This window comes from Vigna unguiculata, chromosome 3 (assembly GCF_037176805.1).
Source record: "Vigna unguiculata cultivar grain cowpea cultivar isolate G323 ecotype 2 chromosome 3, ASM3717680v1, whole genome shotgun sequence".
Lineage (NCBI taxonomy): Eukaryota > Viridiplantae > Streptophyta > Magnoliopsida > Fabales > Fabaceae > Vigna > Vigna unguiculata.
This window is the reverse complement of record NC_140794.1, coordinates 67,405,143-67,423,823: the sequence shown is the minus strand read 5'-3', so window position 1 is coordinate 67,423,823 and position 18,681 is coordinate 67,405,143. Positions and strand designations below refer to the sequence as shown.

At 29.0% G+C, this 18,681-nt stretch overlaps 2 protein-coding genes across 2 annotated transcripts; one reads left to right on the top strand and one right to left on the bottom strand.

Moving 5' to 3' along the window:
• The first annotated feature begins 5,254 nt into the window (after positions 1 to 5,254).
• On the top strand, positions 5,255 to 8,923 carry LOC114177895 (DNA-directed RNA polymerases II, IV and V subunit 9A-like). Its single transcript, XM_028063485.2, has 4 exons — positions 5,255 to 5,312; positions 5,409 to 5,484; positions 7,016 to 7,174; positions 8,626 to 8,923. The coding sequence occupies exons 1-4, from the start codon at positions 5,284 to 5,286 to the stop codon at positions 8,704 to 8,706; spliced, it is 345 nt and encodes a 114-aa protein (XP_027919286.1). The 5' UTR covers positions 5,255 to 5,283; the 3' UTR covers positions 8,707 to 8,923.
• A 4,834-nt stretch (positions 8,924 to 13,757) lies between these two features.
• Positions 13,758 to 14,289, bottom strand: LOC146888030 (uncharacterized). The gene has a single exon (XM_085670993.1). The coding sequence runs from the start codon at positions 14,250 to 14,252 to the stop codon at positions 14,001 to 14,003; it is 252 nt and encodes an 83-aa protein (XP_085527119.1). The 5' UTR covers positions 14,253 to 14,289; the 3' UTR covers positions 13,758 to 14,000.
• Positions 14,290 to 18,681: the final 4,392 nt, after the last annotated feature.

The following is an 18,681-nucleotide window of genomic DNA, read 5'->3' as shown; positions in this document are numbered from 1 at the left end:
AGATTCATTATCAAGTGTTTTCATTCTTTCCAAATTAAAATCTATCTTCTTAATTTTCATAATCTGAAAAAAATGCTATAGTTTATTTAAATGCCTTATATTTAAATGTTGTCAAAATAAATACTTTTAGAAAACGAACGAACACATGTATGTGATTGAGTAATCTTTTATTAAATACAAACTTAAAAGTAAATTCTCATGTAAAAACAATTGTAATTTTAATTATATACATATAATTTTTAATAATATTACTAAAACAGATGATTTTTCAAAATATAGAATTAAAAGATGAATTATAAATTTCCTAGATTGGAGTAGCATATTTAAAAATTTCTGATGGAAGTAATCCCCATACCATAAGTTGATCATATATACCTTATTACCTCAAATTTTACCTCATTTTGAAATTTAATTTATCACACTAAATACATATCTATTAGTAAAAATTGGTGTGAGAAAGTAGATGAATTTTTATTTATATAAATCAATAGATGGTTCTGTACCAAATACTTCAAATTTTGTTAAGCTTATAAATATTATTTTGGTTTGAATGATGGTTACTTCATGGAATTATTAAATTGTTTTATAAGTAAAATATGTATTTAATATTTTTATATAATTAAACATGTTATTGTGTGTAAAATTTATTTTTAAACATTGAATGGAAATAAACTATCAATATTCAACTCTTACATATCTTGTTGAAGTATGAAATACAAGTAGTTATTACTTATGGTCTAAATTTTTTCAAACTTTTATATATATATATATATATATATATATATATATATATATATATATATATATTTTGTTATATACTGTCCTTAATTTATAAAAACTAATTAAAAGTAAAGTTGTTTATACACAATTGTTTGCATTATATAATTATTTATTCAGTTTTGTGTTTTAATTAGTTATAAATTAGACTAAAATAATTTTTGAATTTTTAATATGATTTTTCTTTTTTTTAATATTTTTTTTGCAATATACGTAATACATACATTAATTCACACGTGTGTGTGTATATATATATATATATATATATATATATATATATATATATATATATATATATATATATATATATATATATATATATATATATATATATATATATATATATATATATATATATATATATATATATATATATATATTTTACATATATATTTGGTTTCAATTTTCGTCTTGTGTTTAATTAGGTCCTCATTTTTGTTAAATTATGGTCAATTTGGTCCTTTTCACTGACGGTGTTTAAATAATTAACATTTTTGAACAGTACATGTCATGTGTCAGCTTTTGATTTTTTTTTAATTTTTTTTAATTTCAAAAAAATTGTCCACGTGTCAAGTCACAATTGTGCCACATGTCAATGCTAGTGCCACGTATCAATTTGTGGTTGTATTATTTCTTTTTGTTCAATTTTTCATTATTTTTGTTCAATTCAGTCCTTATATTCATTATTTTTATTTAATTTAGTCACAAATTTTGTTAAAATAAAACTATTTAATTTTTAAAATTGACATTATTATTAATTATTTTTTAAATTCAATTATAAATTATAATATTTAATTATAAATTGAATATAATTCTTAAATTCAATTGTTAAATAGAATATAATTATTTAAATATTATTAAAATATAATTATTAAAATTATAAAATTATATATTAAGATTTGTAAAATTCAGATTTAAATTTAAAATATTTAATATTTTTATTACATTTTAGATATTAAAATCTAAAATATTTTATATTTAAATATTAATTTTACAAACATTAGTTTACTTTTCTAAAATATTTTGAATATTTAAAATATTTTTATATATTAATTTTAAAAGTATTTTAAAATATAAATATTAGAAAAAAATTAATAATTATATTCTTATAATATTTTAAATAATTATATTTTATTTAGCAATTAAATATAAGAATTTTATTGAATTTATAATTAAATTTAATAATTTATAATTGAATTTAAAAAATAAAAATTCAAATAACAATTTTGGAAAAAATATTAATATAATTGTATAAAAGATATTAAATTTACTGTCAAGGGGCAAAATTGATTTATTTTAACAAAAATTAGGACTAATTTGAACAAAAATAACGAATATAGAGACTAAATTGAACAAAAAACTAATATTACCACAAATTGACAGGTGACACTAGCATTGACAAGTGACACAGTTGTGACTTAACACGTGAACAATTTTTTTGAAATAAAAAAAAATTAAATAAAAATTAAATAAAAATTAAAAAAAAAATTAAAAAAAATTAAAAAAAATAAATAAATAATTAAAAAAACCAGGAGCTAATACGTGACATGTATAGTTCAAAAACATTAACTATTTAAACACAGTTATTAAAAAGGATAATGATATTTCAAAAGAAGTTTTTGACAAGTATTTGACAAAGGTGACGTGGCAGCGGTTTTTTCTAAATTTTAATTACGAAATGGTTAGTTCACACGTGTAGCGGAAAGAGAAACCAAAATGAAATTAAATGTCAGTTAGAGAGAGAAAGTGAAGAGAGAAAAGGGGAAAAGTGAGGCCGGGGGTTGCGAAGTGAGAAAGTGAAGAGAGAAAAGGGGGAAAGTGAGCCCGCCGGAGTTTGTGGTTCAGTGAAAGTGAGATTCCGGCAACCATTTCGCTGGGGAGGGGGTGGAGGATAGTTATCAGTGAAAGCGAGAAAGATAGAGAGCAAGAGGAATAAAGCGAGAACGAGAATGAGAGAGTGATCGGAGTTAAGCATTGCAGATTAGTGGTGGATAATTGCAGTCATTGACGCCGTTTGGGTGGGTTACCAGAGGCAGGTCGTAGAAGAAGTCGTCGACGACAAGGAATTCGTCATCCCGAGCGTATATGTGCACACAACTGTATAAACAGCTGACGTCGATGTGGGTAGTAAGGACGCTGTTGTGGGGAGTTGAAGCAAAGTTTTTTGAACAAAACTGCAGGACAAACCAATAAACCTAATTAAAATGTGGTAAATACGTTATTCTTATTTCATTACTTAAGAAAAATATTCGTATGCATAACCCAATTCCAATTCAAATAATTAAGTGGGAGTAATAGCCTCACAAAACCCCAGGTATAAACCTGATAGAAAAGCGGGGAGTAACTCGCAACTATGTGGGGAGTACACATGAACTTTTGCAATACTGCTTCAACATTGAATAAACACTATTCTTAAGTTGCCTTTTTCGATCATTGACCATCATGTAACTCAATCACGAGGTCTAATGGACCAATTAAAATTGAATTAACAGAAATATGTGGATTTAATATGTGCACACAACTGTATAAACAACTGACGCTGATGTGGGGAGTAAGGACGCTGTATGTGGGGAGTTGAAGCAAAGTTTTTTGAACAAAATTACAGGACAAACCAATAAACCTAATTAAAATGTGGTAAATACGTTATTCTTATTTCATGACTTAAGAAAAATATTCGTATGCATAACCTAATTCTAATTCAATTAATTTAGTGGGAGTGTACCCTCACAGAACCCCAACTATAAACGTGATAGAAAAGCGGGGAGTAACTCGCAACTATGTGGGGAGTACACATGAACTTTTGCAATACTGCTTCAACATTGAACTAACACTATTCTTAAGTCGCCTTTTTCGAGCATTGACCATCAAGTAACTCAATCACAAAGTCTAATGGACCAATTAAATTTGAATTAAGTGAAGTATGTGGATTTAATATGTGCACACAATTTTATAAACAGCTCACGCAAATGTGGGTAGTAAGGACGCTGTTTGTGGAGAGTTGCACCGAAGTTTTTTGAACAAAGCTGCAAGACAAACCAATAAACTTATTTAAAATTTGGTAAATACGTTATTCGTATTTCATTCGTTAAGAAACATATTCGTTTGCATAACCCAATTCCAATTCAATTAATTTAGTGGGAGTGTAGCCTCAGAGGACCCCAAGTAAAAACCTGTTACAAAAAAGGGGAGTTACTCGCCCCTATGTGGGGAGTACAGTCGGACTTGTTCAATACTGCTTCCACGTTGAATAAAAACTCTTCTTAAATCGCCTTATTCGAGCAATGGCCATGATGTAACTCAATGACGAAGTCAATCACGAAGTCCAGTGCACCAATTAACATTGCATTCGCTAAATTTTGTGCTTTTTCAACTACACAAACCGGTAAAAAATATTTGACGCAGATATGGGGACTTATGCATACATATGTGAGGAGTAAAGACAAACTTTTTTAACAAAACTGCAGAAAAAGCGAACACAATTAATATAATGTGTAAACACATCATTTGTGTTTGATTTAGCCCAACAAATATTCCTTTCCATTATCCAATCCCAATTCAAGTAATTTGGTGGGAGTGTAGACTTACTAGAGGCCAAATTCAAACCTGTAATGGTAAGTGGGAAGTTAAGTGCAACTACTTGGGGAGTGGAGTTCAACTTAATCAGTACTGCTTGCATATTGTACACAACTTTATTTAAATCTCCTTATTGGAGCATAAACAATTATGCAAATTATTGACGAAGTCCAGACCTAAAAAAACTTTGCTTCAACTCCCCACATACAGGGTCCTTACTACCCACATCGGCGTCAGCTGTTTATATAGTTGTGTACACATATACGCTCGGGATGACCAATTCCTTGTCGTCGACGACTTCTTCTACGACCTGCCTCCGGTAACCCACCCACACGGCGTTAATGACTGCAATTATTCACCACTAATTTGCAATGCTTAACTCTGATCACTCTCTCATTCTCGTTCTCGCTTTATCCCTCTTGCTCTCTATCTTTCTCGCTTTCACTGATAACTATCCTCCACCCCCCTCCCCGACAAAATGGTTGCCGGAATCTCACTTTCACTGAACCACAAACTCCGGCGGGCTCACTTTCCCCCTTTTCTCTCTTCACTTTCTCTCTCTAACTGACATTTAATTTCATTTTGGTTTCTCTTTCTGCTGCAAGTGTGAACTAACCATTTCGTAATTAAAATTTTAAAAAAATTATTGCCACGTCTTCTTTGTCAAATACTTGTCAAAAATTTTTGTTGAAATATCATTATCCTATTAAAAATGACCAAATTGACTACAATTTAACGAAATTGAACATAATAAAAATATGGACTAAATTAAAAAAAAAGAACAAAATATATATATATATATATAGGTAGGTTATATATATATATATATATATATATATATATATATATATATATATATATATATATATATATATATATATATATATATATAACCTACCTTTTTCCTCTTCCTTGCATTTGGATGATTCTACAATGAGTACACTGAAATTTTGCCGTGGATGGTTTGTTACCATTTTCCTCTGTTCCCAACAGATGTGAATCTTGTTATACATATTTTTTTATTAATGCTTCTTCCTCTTTTCTTCTCCATTTTCCAGCAACAATGTTCTATTCCCTACAGAGGACAAGGAGAACAAGGTTCTTCTCCACACTTGCCGCAACTGCAATCATGAGGTCCTTCTTCTATCTTTCTTCCTTTCCATTTCTAATTTCTTCGACTATCTTTCCGTCAATCCATGCTGCGATTCGTATTTTTAAACCCTAACTAGTTGTAGTAATGAATGATAATCTAGTTGCTTGGGTTTGGGAATGAAATTAATATGGTATTGTTGCTTTTGAACATGCCCTTAAACCTTAAAGACTTTGATACTCTTTGGAGTCCCACATTGGGAAAGATAAGCTAACTGCCTTTATAGTTAACCCTTGAAGTTCTCTAACTTAATGAACTAGTATCTTGGGTTCGGTACTCTTGTTAAGAGATAATAAGCTACGGAAATTGTTTCCTTGGATTAAGGTGCAAACTAAATACTAGTAAGGGCTACTACCACTGAGTTAGTTTGGACAAAAATGAAGTTACTGTTGGACACCTTGGTCCTGAAAGGGTGACAGCTATTGGAATCCTCATTAAGTAAGCTAAACTTGGTTGTAAGTCTTGAATTCTTCTAACTAGAAGACTAATTCTTTTGGTATATCTCTCCTATTGAGCTTAAGTCTTAACAGATGCCTTCAAACTGGAGATTGAATTTAGGAATCACTAATAAGAGTGACATTTTCTCGATTTTTCTGTTAGGTCCTTTGGAAAGCACCCCATACCGATTTAATGTGTCAAAGAGTTTGTCTTGCTTACACTGACAATTGACTTGTATTTGTTTAGGCATTTGACCTCTGTACAGGACTGGTTTTTTAATTCTGACTTTCCAGTTCTAATGCCATGCATAGTGAATATATGTGTTTCAACTTCAAGTAAATAACAATGAAGTATTCTTTGATATGTCACGTGTCTTACCATTGTTCCTAGGGCTTAAAAGTTACTTTGAAGTTAAACCTTAAACCCTAAAATTTTTAAAGCCTCATTTTTAGAATTTTTCTTCGTTTAAAATGCTTATCTTGAAATATTGTTTTGTCCAGCTTCTCTTTTTTAAAGAGTAGCTCGAAAAGTTGAACCAAGTACCACCTTAAAATCTCTCCTTTATTATGTATTCAATGTCTCTTTATTTTCCTCTTTACTTATTAAGTTTGTTTAGATCACTAATATTAGTATTGAATGATGAACAGATCATTTTGGGGCTTGACTCGGACCATGAAACACCTCAATTTATGAAACATCCAAATCACATTTTGTGTGCTTTTATATGTATTATTTAGTTTTATATATTAGGTTTTATTTTTGATTGTGAATTTCGTAATTTGTGGTTTTGGATTCACAATTTGTAAAATAGATCTTTTGCAACTTGATTCAACTACTGGAACAGTCATGAGTGAAATTCTTTTTACTTATCTAACATACTAGTCTTGTCATCAATTGGTGTCATGGAAATTAGATATTTACACAGCTACACTAATTTTTGGAAATATATAAATCAGGGCAAGAAAGTCCTTTTCATTTTATTGTTTTTGCTTTAACTAATTGTCACCATTGTTTTTCTGATGAAGAAACTATTTTGAGGGACCAGTATGATGTGATCAGTTTTTCTCTTTTGAGCAGGAGCGTGCTGATACTAACGTTGTTTATAGAAATAAGTTACATCACTCTGTTCAAAGACGCACTCGAGAGCTGGAAAATGTAGCTGCAGATCCAACACTTCCTCGCACCAAGTCTGTTCGCTGCTCTCAATGCAACCATGGAGAAGCTGTCTTTTTCAAGGTTAAGTCTTACTGACTATGGAAGAGAAGATCTATTTTCATGCTTATGAGTAGAATGTTAATTCCACATGATTAGTATTTCCATTGTGCATATTTTCAGAGGCCAGTGTGTATTCTGGTACAGTGATATCTCTTCCTCCTTGGTAATGCAACTTTATGGCCAGTTCTATGGGCTGTACATCCATTGTTCCAACCATAAGTTTTTTCCCCATGGCCATCTTGTGTATTGCCTCTCCTCAAGTTGTCTTTCTAGCTGTGGTTTAAGGAGATAATTATTTTTAGGATTTTTTCCGGTTGCATCTTCAGGAGTTTTTTCAACTTTAGTATGGTGTTTATTTGTAACAAGGTTGGATGTACTCGCTTTGTGTTTAAACAAATTTATATTTTTAATCTTACTGATTGAGCTTTTTGTTCAAAGGCAATTACATCCTAAAAATAATCAAATCCAAAACATGTATTTAATGGTCTGCAAATAAACTTATGTTTGAGAAATCATGTTAGGATATATCTAGTATTTTAGAATAGCTTAGGACATCTTTAAAAAGATATTTAAACATATTGTTGAATCAATAGTTCATCTGATTGACAAAGCTTGTATAAGTCATTTTACACGAATACTTTATTATCAGTACAAGTAAATAGGACTACTGGATTAGTATTTGCATCACATGGGCAGCATCATTATATATTATGTCAATGTAATAGAATATTATCGAAAACCTCATTTTTCTTCCTTCACTGCCCAATCTCTGTAATTTCTTTTAGTTTTGGGAAGCTTGACATGCTGTCAGCATGGCTTGTTAGTGATCTATGATTCATAATATAGATGATTGCAAATTTCGTTGTTCTTCAAAGATTGCCGAAATGCGTAGTGCAGGTTTTGCCATTTATAGTTTTTATTAGTTTCATTGCTGAAATCAGAAGATGCAATATTATAACCAAATTTCTGATAATACTTTTTACCCAATAATGAAATTAGTTTTCTTTTGTTGTGTAAGAAGTCTTATATTTTATGGAAGTCACTTTCTCTGTTGAAATGCTAAAAGAGCTCCTTAACAGTGGACACTGGACAGAGAACCCCAATGAGGCAACTCTTATTATTTGTAAATATCCATGAATTAAGCCATTTCATTCGAACATGCTATCAGCTCACAAATATTAATACTAATACATATATGATGTGTAGGTGAAATAAGTTCATTGTAACTTCTTGAAATGATTTAATATTTTGATGTAACATTGAAGATAATGCTGTTTTCATTGCAATTTAAAACTTCATTGTGCATGTTCAGGAATAATGAATGTCTCTAATCACATATTAGGATAAACATCTTGTTTCCACTATTCCTAACCAAAAAAATCATCTTCTTATCTTAATCCGTGATTAGAAATTCATCAATAAACCATGTTTTAGTTAATTGGGGGTGTTCTGAAATTTCTGAATATATGTAGGCAACGGCCAAAGGGGAAGAAGGCTCGGCACTCAATTTTGTTTGCTGCAACCTGACTTGTGGCAACCGTTGGAGAGAGTAGAACTCTTCATATCTTGCTCAACTCAAGGTTTACAAATTCATCACTCTTGGATAGGTGAGAAACTTTGTTTGTATATAAATAATTGACTTATGTGAAGACGTTCATAATTAGTAGTTGTTCTCACACCTTAAATTCCTGAATCAAACTCTTGCTGGCTTGATTAATGCTCCAATACTTTACCGAATGGGGGTTATGAAAGAAATTTTCATTTTGTTTATTGGAGCTTCAAAACATTTATGCAAGGACAATCCGTTATTAAAAAAACAAAAAGTCTAACGAAAGTTGTCATGATTTCAGTAAGTCTAATATAATAATTTATGAATGTTTTAGTTTTACATGGGTTTTTTTTAACAAATATTTAATTTTCATTTATTCTAATGCATACCTGATGCCTAATTTTCCACCTTTTCCATTAAAGACAGTTCCTGCTATTTTTTTAACCGTTTACTTCGTACCTTATGTTGTGGACGTGAACTGATATTTTATTCTTTTAACTTTAATTTAGGCTTCATTTGATTTTTTGCTCAAAATTTGATTTTCTAATTTTATATTTCTTTGTTCAATTTTCTCTTCCATGACATGGGAGGATTATAATTGTTTTCTCGATCGCACTTTCTTGAAGAGTGTGGCTATTAGAATTTATTGCAGCTAAATTCGCGTTGATGGAAGGAATGTTGAACAAATTCACAACTTCAAAATTCTAGGGTTAAATTAGCAATATTTATATACGCGAGATTTAATTTATACGAGAGTTTTAATAACATTTAAACTATCTTTTCAATTAGCAAGTGAATTTGTATGCTGTAGCAACTTAGGTTATAACTTGTTCTAAGCTGTAGATAATATTATTACACAATGACGCGGGACAAGCAACCTGAAACTTCATTACACGAACATGCCCTTATTATAGTACACTTTATTTATAGAGAGTAAAACAAGATTTTATATCTTTAAAACTAGTCATATTAAAATTAATATCTCTATTTTTTTTTCAATATTTTTGCATTCAACATCTACTAACTATTTTCTTGAGATATTAATTTTAATATGAACTAATTTTGAAAACATAAAGAGATTATTTATATAATAGGACATTTTGATGGATAAACAGTGGTGTTTTTCATTTGAAGTTTCCAAGGGTGCATGCACCATTACCATCACCTTTGACTTTAACGTTGGTGTTGTTGGTAATCCCAAATAGCTTTTGATTGTCTCCATTGAGAAAAGCAGATGCAGGAGGTTGAAGAGGAACAAATGGATCAGTGTTCATGTTGGGATTCATTTCAGGATAACTGTTCATACCTCTGCCACCGTAGCCTCCATCCATCATGTCTGCAAACCCTCTTACAAAACCTGCCATTGTAAGGAAAATTAACAAGTAATATAGAAGAAACTTTGTTTTGGTTTTGGTGTTGAGGGATATTAGCATTTTATAGATGCATGAAGAGAACATGTATTCTTGATTTCCTTCTCTAATTGGCCACATGATAGTGATGCATATAGCTTCAATGCAAAGCTAGTATCTTCGTAGGGTTACAATATTCTCATATATCTAAATTTGTGATAACAACCACAATGGCATATGCTGTGAAGGAGCACACTTATCCAACATACAAGAACTTGGATTGTTTAAGTCAATCATTAACAAAATTAACCCATAATTCTTTGATGAAGTTTTAATTGACATGACCTGAAATTCTTGCATCATTAAAAATAAATTATCATATTCGATATGTTATTGACTTTGAAGATATGTTATTCAATCTGAAGCTTATATTTCTGATATATTTTTTATTTATTTTTTGTTTTTAAAAGAAGGTAAAGTGATGTTGGAACTTGTTTTAATACATGAAGTAAAGATTTTACCTTGTTTTTATTCACAGACAATAATAGCTTTAGTTATTGAAATATTAGAACAAATGGTTGAAGCCTTCCTACGTAATCATGCACGAGGTCTCATATGTCACTGGATGACGAATGTATTAATGTCTAATCAGTAGGACCAAATTCAAAGATTAAAGGAATATTATGTAGAAAAGTTCCACGGTGTATTATTGTCTTTAAAAATTATGCATCCGTCCAATGACTTTTGATATTTAAAGAAAAAACAAAAAAGGAGGCATGAAGTATAAATAATATATATATCATTATAGTAAAGTTAGGTTTGTCGAAATATTTTTTCTTAACTAATATAAAGGAAAATTATTATTAGGGTATTCTCTATGTATAAATTTCTTTATAAGTTAGTAAAATGATAAAATAAATTCGTAAAAATTGGATAATATATATATATATATATATATATATATATATATATATATATATTAAAGTGAGTTGAAGAAATTATTGTTTATGTATAAACAAATTTTAATTTGCTCATTTGAGTTTTAAGTGTCTGAAAAAAAAATTTAAAAAAATTGGGACCAGAGAACTAGATGCAAGATGATCATTCGAAGGCTAGTTGTGAACAGAACTTGGCATAACTCATCACGACGATATTTTCAACAACACATAATTGCTCTTCGTTTATCAATTCATGAAGAGGAGGAGGATCTCCAATTTTAGAAAGTGTGTATATAAAAGTACAAAACCATTTTTAAAGTTTAAATATTAGGGTTTAATAGTTTTTTTTCAAAATTATATTTATTTATAAATTGTTTACTAATTCATCAATTAATTTGAAGACATGCTGTAATGTTTTTGGATTTTTTTATTATTATTTCCATTCATTCACATTATATTAATTTGACTTTCATTTCTCTCTCTTCAGGTTTCATCCTCCATGATTTTCTAAATTCCAAACAAAACATAATTAGATATTATTTTTATCAACAAAAACAAATATATTAATGGATTATTGGATTACTCCAACCCATATACAACAAGATCAACCATAAGAAAAAGAAAAATATAATATAATAAGACACTAAGTGTTTCCTATTACAAGAAAAACCCAACAAAATATGACAAATGTTTATTTTTTGGCTATAGTACTCTTTATTACAATATGTCAAAACTCCTAGTTCCTTTGTTAAAATAGTGTCTTTACCCCCTAAAAAAAATGTAGCACTTGTGCTATATTGTTTTCCAGCATTAGATTTTGCATTGTGTTTGTAACAAGTGGTTGTTGATTTATCTTAAAATTGCAACCTACAAAAGGGTTATCTACTAAAATCCATACACATAACATCTCTTAAAGACAATTTTCAAAATTAATTTAGAGTTATGCATATTAATATCTAGAGCCGTCAAAATAGGTTATAACCCGCGAGTCAACCCGGCTCATCACGAGTTCGGGTTGGATTGAAAAAAATTACAAATTTCAGTACGGGTTAAAAATGGACCCAACCCATTAAGAACCCGGCTCATTTGGGTTGAACTCGTGATGAGCCGGGTTGGTACCAATAAATTTTAAATATTTAATTAATATATATATATATATATTATATTATATATTATATATGTATATTATATATATGTATATTATATATATATATATATATATATATATATATATATATATATATATATGTGTGTGTGTGTGTGTGTATGTATGTATATATTGTAGATGGGGATAAAGATGTTTCAAGAGCTGAAAATATTGTGGATTTATTCATTCAAGATTCTAATACTATAGTTTGATAAGTGACAATAATGATTTGATGTAAGATAGTAATTTATATTTTTGTGATTTTAGTTTGTATTTGGAGTTTAACATAATTTGGGATTTTATTTGGATTGTATTAAAGTTTATTTAGATTTTTAATCAGAATTATAATTTAGTTTTCTTGAGATTGAAGAAAAAAAATTGCGTGTTTTTTTTTAATTAAGTGAGCCAACCCGTGGTGGGTCGGGTCAAGTTCTAATTTTGTTAGCTCGCTAATAAGTGAGCCGGGTTGGATTGACCCATTAAGTGGTCAACCCGTCGCAGCCCGAGCTGGGTTGGATCGGGTGACCCGTTTTGACAGCTCTATTAATATCTATTGGAAGTCCCACCTCAATTAGAGATAAGACAATTATATAAGTGAAGTGCAAACCTCATTTTATAAGTCGATTTTATGAGATTGAGTTAGGTTTAAAGTCCACTTCTAACAATATCTGATGCCACCCCCGGGGAAATTTGTAGTTGTAAGTCCTTTTGACCATGTTTTTGTAAACAAGGGTTGGTTGGAATTTTTTTTGGTAAAGTAGGTTAAGTTGTTATGGTAAAGTCGTCCTTCCCCAAGCCGATTTCTTTTTTTTTTTTTTCAAAAAAGCAATGTCAGTCAGAATGAAGTGCGGTTTTTGTATATGTAAGAGTGAAGTCATCGTCTTATATAACGACTTCATCTTTAGTTTTTATTTCTTTTTTTTACGTTGTAGTTTTTTTCTTTAAAAATTTTAACTTTTCAGTTTCTTTTAAACTTGTAGTATTTATATATATATTTTTTATAAAATTTTGTTATCAGTAAATATTATAATTATTTTTTTGGTAATTATTTTTTATTGGTATAATAAATTAATTTAATAAAATATATTAGAAAATAAAAATGACATAATAAAAATGAACTAGAAAATTGGATAAAGTAATAAATTACTGGACAGTTGCCCTTATAATATCTTTTATTTCTACGATATCAACATTTACTTCGTTTGTTGGAACTAGAGGACATAGATGATTCTTTTATTAATTTCTACTAACTTATATTTTAATTTTTAATTAATGTTAAAATATATTTTTTTTATTCCATTTTTATTTTTTTTATCACTAAAAAAAAAGTCGCAACATTGATTTTCAAATAAAAAAAAAAGAAACCGGTTAGGGGAGGACGATTTCACCTTTAATGTCGTCCTCCCCACGACGACTTAACTCATTTTTTCAAAAAAAAAATTTCAACCACCATTTTTTACAAAAACATGGTCAAAACAACTCACGAATACAAATTTGCCTGCCACCCCCATGAAATATAGTTTTATATCTCATCATACACAACAAATATGTTTCAACTGTCTTACAACTCATAAGAGTATTGTTTGTAGGCATAAAATTGGGTTTAAACACACCGTCTGAATATGAGAATGTTGCTATCAGATATTTATTTATAATCCAAGTCCAACTTTTGATCTGAACTGGTGTAAATATTTAAACATCAGGTTTAAATTGAGGTAAAACACCAGTCTGATTTCTAATAGGAAATTGCAGTAAATTCCGAAGAAAGCATACATTTTATACGGTGGAGGTATAAAAACCTCAATTTTATTGTAATAGCAGAGGTACCACTTAGGGTGATGATAGATGATACAGTAGAGAATGATCAATTGGTGGAAGAGTTGAAGCCACCAAAAACGATGGATCCGTTGCCGTTACCCTTGGTGTAACCAGCGTTGTTTATAAGACCTCTCATGTTTTGCGTGCCTGTGTTGTTAAAGGAGGCTCTTGGTTCCTCATTATGAGCAGAACGAGGAACAGCAGAAGGATTCTGAGACCTTCGTCGTGGCTGTGTTGTCTGCATAGGTTCTCCATCATCATTAAGTAGCCCAAACAGTTGCCCGAAAAGACCTGCCATTTCTTACTTTACTTTTCTCTGCGCTATCTTACATTGTTTCGGATGCTTTTATAAGCGGGGTGAAGCATATTGGGGTTGCAGCTTCCACGCCAACCAACTATTAGTTTCGACCCAAATTAGAATTTATCTTTCATCAAAATTTTTATATATTTTGATCTTTAAATTTTAGCACCGAATAGATATAATTTTTTTTAATTTTTTTATACTTGTTAAATGATATTTTAAGTTGATATTTAAGTTAAATTGTGTTAAAACGACATAAATAAATTAAATATCATTCTAAAATATATTTGACACGTTAGAATTGAGTAAAATGAGATTACAATTAATATATTTATTCATTTCTAAAATTTAAAAATTATATTTTTGTAAATAACACTTTTATCCATTCGATGTGGCTTAGATAGACTAAATTAACCAAGCTATACATCCTAGATCATTCACCCAATTCACATGATAAGCTCAACCCATTTAACAATCTAAGTTTGGCAATTTCGATGACGTCTCAAGTATAACTACTTCATTTCAAGAAATCTATCCATCGTACAAATTCATCAATCATACACCTATCAGATTTATTTGATTCAAAATAAAATCACACAAATTCACACATAATTGAGCATGCATATCACAACTCCAAGTTGTTTCAATCAATAATCTTAGATATAATTCAGTCATGCCACTACATTGACTCTACAAGACAGTATATTCAATCAAAGTATTAATGTATCAAAATAAATAAATAACACTATCTTCCCTTATTCAAAGTAAAAACCCTGGACTCAAACGTTATTTTTAAATTTTTAGTTCTCATAAGATATTTTAATAAACAAAGAAAATCCTACAAAAAACCAGAATATATTCTTATAATTTTATCATAAACAAACATATATTTGTAACAAGACATTACGACTTTACAAAAGGTGTGAGGGCTAAATAAAAAATTAGAAATATATTATTTAATATTTTTATTTTGAATTGAATTATGAAGTCCAATCCCAATTAAACCTTTATCATATATTGTTTACATCATACATCATATGATAAAAAATACAAAAGAGTTTTATTTTTGTTTTTTAAAATCTGTTGTCTAATTAAACTATGAGATGCAAAAATTGTCAAATGTTGCACAAATATTTTGGAAAACAATACTTTAATTTTTTACTTCATTATCTATATAATTTGGTATACTTGTCGATCTCCAAACTACTCCTCTTTATTATTTTCTTACTCATTATTACAACTTTATAAAATTATCCTTTAATTCCTAGTTTTATAATATATGAGGAACTTTAAGTGGTCACATAATTTTCTTCTACCAGTGAAGTTTCTTGAAACAACTAAGTAACTGTGATATATGATGTAAAACATCTGTCATTGAAAATGCTTCTGTATTGAGGAAGAAAGTGAGGATTCTAAATTCCATTCCTTTGGAAAAACGTGTCTTCAAATTCTTCATGATCAACTGGAAATTTCTGCACACTTGATTTTGTTAGCGCTTTTATTCTATACAATTTTCCAATGTTTAGCTGAATAAATATTCCCCCGGATAAGAGGATAACGTATATTTAAATTAAAGCATGTATGATAAGAATAAGCCGTCCGAAGAACACTGGTTTTGGATGAAAATATTCTTGTTGGATATGTGTGCCCAAAATTAGTGATATAAACATAAAAATTTCATTAAGTGATTTAAGATTGAGACCCTTCGTGGAGTGGAATGATATCACCAATATGAAATTATAGTAAACGTACATTAGGATAAGATTATATTCTAAATTAATACCAATTTTATTATTTAAAAAATAATAATTTAATTTTAGAAAATATTTTTTTTAATAATCTAAATTTTATAAGACACTTTCGTGAAAAATATTGATGTGTCATAATTTAAAATATTAAATTTTAAAAAGATAACTTTTTTTTTTCATTCATAATACTGAAAAGGATAAAAATATTATTCTCTTCTTGTTACCATGTTTTGCGGTTCTTAATTATTGGACTCTCTCGATCAATGAGAAAAACATCATTCAAAATAAGTGATTCCATCCATTAGAAAAAGAAAAAGAAAGCATCATTATAATATGAGTGATGAGTCATTTTCAATTTTCCAACTGAGTTCATTTCCAACTGCGAACTCTATTGATATTTTATGCTTAAAATACGTAATGATATAAAATCCTGCTGTATTTTAATTAGAGACGTCAAAAACAAAATTCTTTAGCATACTTACAGATAAAAATAAATAAACAATACATAAGAAAAAAAATGCATAAATCTATTATCTTAAAATTTTTGAGTTGAAAATAATATTAATTTCTAATATAAACTCGATTCATATAGTTAATAATACTAATAATAATTAATATATTATTATTATCATAAGGTTTTATTATTTAATGATTATCAACTACACTCGAATATGGATATCATAGATTACAATTGTATAAAGCAAGAACTCATTTAGAATATGTCTAAATATTGAAAAAAAAAAAATATCCGCAACCCCAAATTCAATTTGACAAAGGCTCTTTCCTAGGCTCACCAGAATCCAAAATAATAATCATATCACAGGGAATATTACATAGGACGTTAAAAATTAAACTAAAAAATAGTTAATTGAAATAAACTATAAAAACTATTACTATTTTTAGTAAAGATTAAACTGTATCGTTTTTTTAGTTCAATTTTAAAAAGAAAAATAAACTCCCAAAAGAGTAGTCTAATGCACTACTTAAACTGTTTATCTGTTTCTAGTAAAAGAGTCTAAACACCCAAAATATTTTATAATAAATTAATATTTTTCATTGCTGCAAAAAAAATATTGCTCTGCTTCAACTGCTGAGTGTAAAAGGAATTATTTACATAATCATCCCCGCCGCTCTTAAAGTTAATTTTAGGTGATATTTTATGGTTTTTATGAGTAAAGTTAAATTCAAGTTGTAAATTTTTTTTTGCTAAAAAATGTTTAATGCATATCAATATACTAATAACTATGTTCCACTATTAAAAGATGACAACACTTTTTACGTTTCAATGATAAAAAGCTTTAGAGGAAAAAATGATATCAAAATCGGTTAAATGGTGACGCAAAGCCGACGCTTAACGAAAGATAACAGATAACTTTGCACTTATGTTTTAAAATTAACCGACTCAAGAAGAGTGGACGGAAATACACTCGTGTTGGTGAAGAACAAGAGATGCTAATAATGCCGACGCTTATGATGTAAAAGAATGGTAGCAAGTAGCAGTTTAATTTACAGAAATAGGTTAATAAAACTAAATTCAGAATTAAATGGATTAGAATACATTATATTAGTATAATATCATCTAAAAGCTAGTTAAAATGTAAACATGAATTAGACACTCTCAGATTAAAATCCATCCAGAGACAAATTAAAATGCTAAGGCACTCAGTGTATATCCCCATTATGATTTTAATATTTATATTAGTTCAATAGATACAATTTGTCTATTGATGCACTCTACATCGTTTATGAATAAATTCATAAATACGAATTTATTTGGAAGGAAATTTTCTAATGTTTAATCAAAGTTTAATTCGGATAATTAAATCATTTTAATTTATGAAGTGTTAATGTAATTGTTTTATGGGTCTTTAGTCTATTGTATCCAAATGTGAGACTTTGACTTATACTTGGACTATTCTCAACAATTTCTTCTTGAGTCAAATCCTTTTTTTTTTCTTTTTCGTATGATATATTTCTCTTTGCAAATATAAAGACATTTGACACCACTTTTATACCAAAACCTTAAGACAATAGTATTATGTGTCTTTATTTTTATATAGTGTTTAACTTTGTCTATTCCATCCAATATGAGACTTTGACTCACACCCAGACTATTATCAACAAAAGTGGAAAATGGGAGAAAAGATAGGGGTGAAAATATTCTGGCTTAAATCCTCAATAAGAGAGCAATACCATACAGCTCTTGTTAAAGTTTAATGGTTTTCTCTGTTTTCGGTTAACATGGCTGTTTGGGATTCATCAGATTAATTAGAAGTTTTAATGCTGCAGAGGCCAATTTTTTTCTTTTTCTGGAAAACATTGAATTCAAAAGATAGTACTTGAAGAAGGCTTAAAACATCCATCTTATTCTTCATACTATGATGTCTTTTCAAGTAATACATGAAAAATATATAGTACAAGTAGGCAACAGAACAGGAGTAATTATTTAGTTAATTATTGAGTTGCCTCAAGCTATATATTTTCTTTTTCAACATTCATCTTATGAACTGATATCGATTACGCTTATGGTTGCCTTGCGGAGGTTCTGAGCGTCCCAAAGTTGATGGTCCCATTAGCATTGCCCTTAACATAACCTGTCTGGTTGGTAAGACCCTTCACATGTTGCTTCCCAGAATTCAAATACGCAAACTCTTCAGAGGGCGTAGGGTTACTGTTGT

What these genes read in the sequence shown, in the direction of transcription:
- LOC114177895 (XM_028063485.2), top strand. Translation starts at nt 5,284, where the DNA reads ATGAGTACACTGAAATTTTGCCGTGGATG. An exon ending in CTGAAATTTTGCCGTGGATG is followed by an intron (nt 5,313 to 5,408) that starts GTTTGTTACCAT and finishes TCCATTTTCCAG; the next exon opens with CAACAATGTTCTATTCCCTA. An exon ending in GAGAAGCTGTCTTTTTCAAG is followed by an intron (nt 7,175 to 8,625) that starts GTTAAGTCTTAC and finishes GAATATATGTAG; the next exon opens with GCAACGGCCAAAGGGGAAGA.
- LOC146888030 (XM_085670993.1), bottom strand. Translation starts at nt 14,252, where the DNA reads ATGGCAGGTCTTTTCGGGCAACTGTTTGGGCTACTTAATGATGATGGA.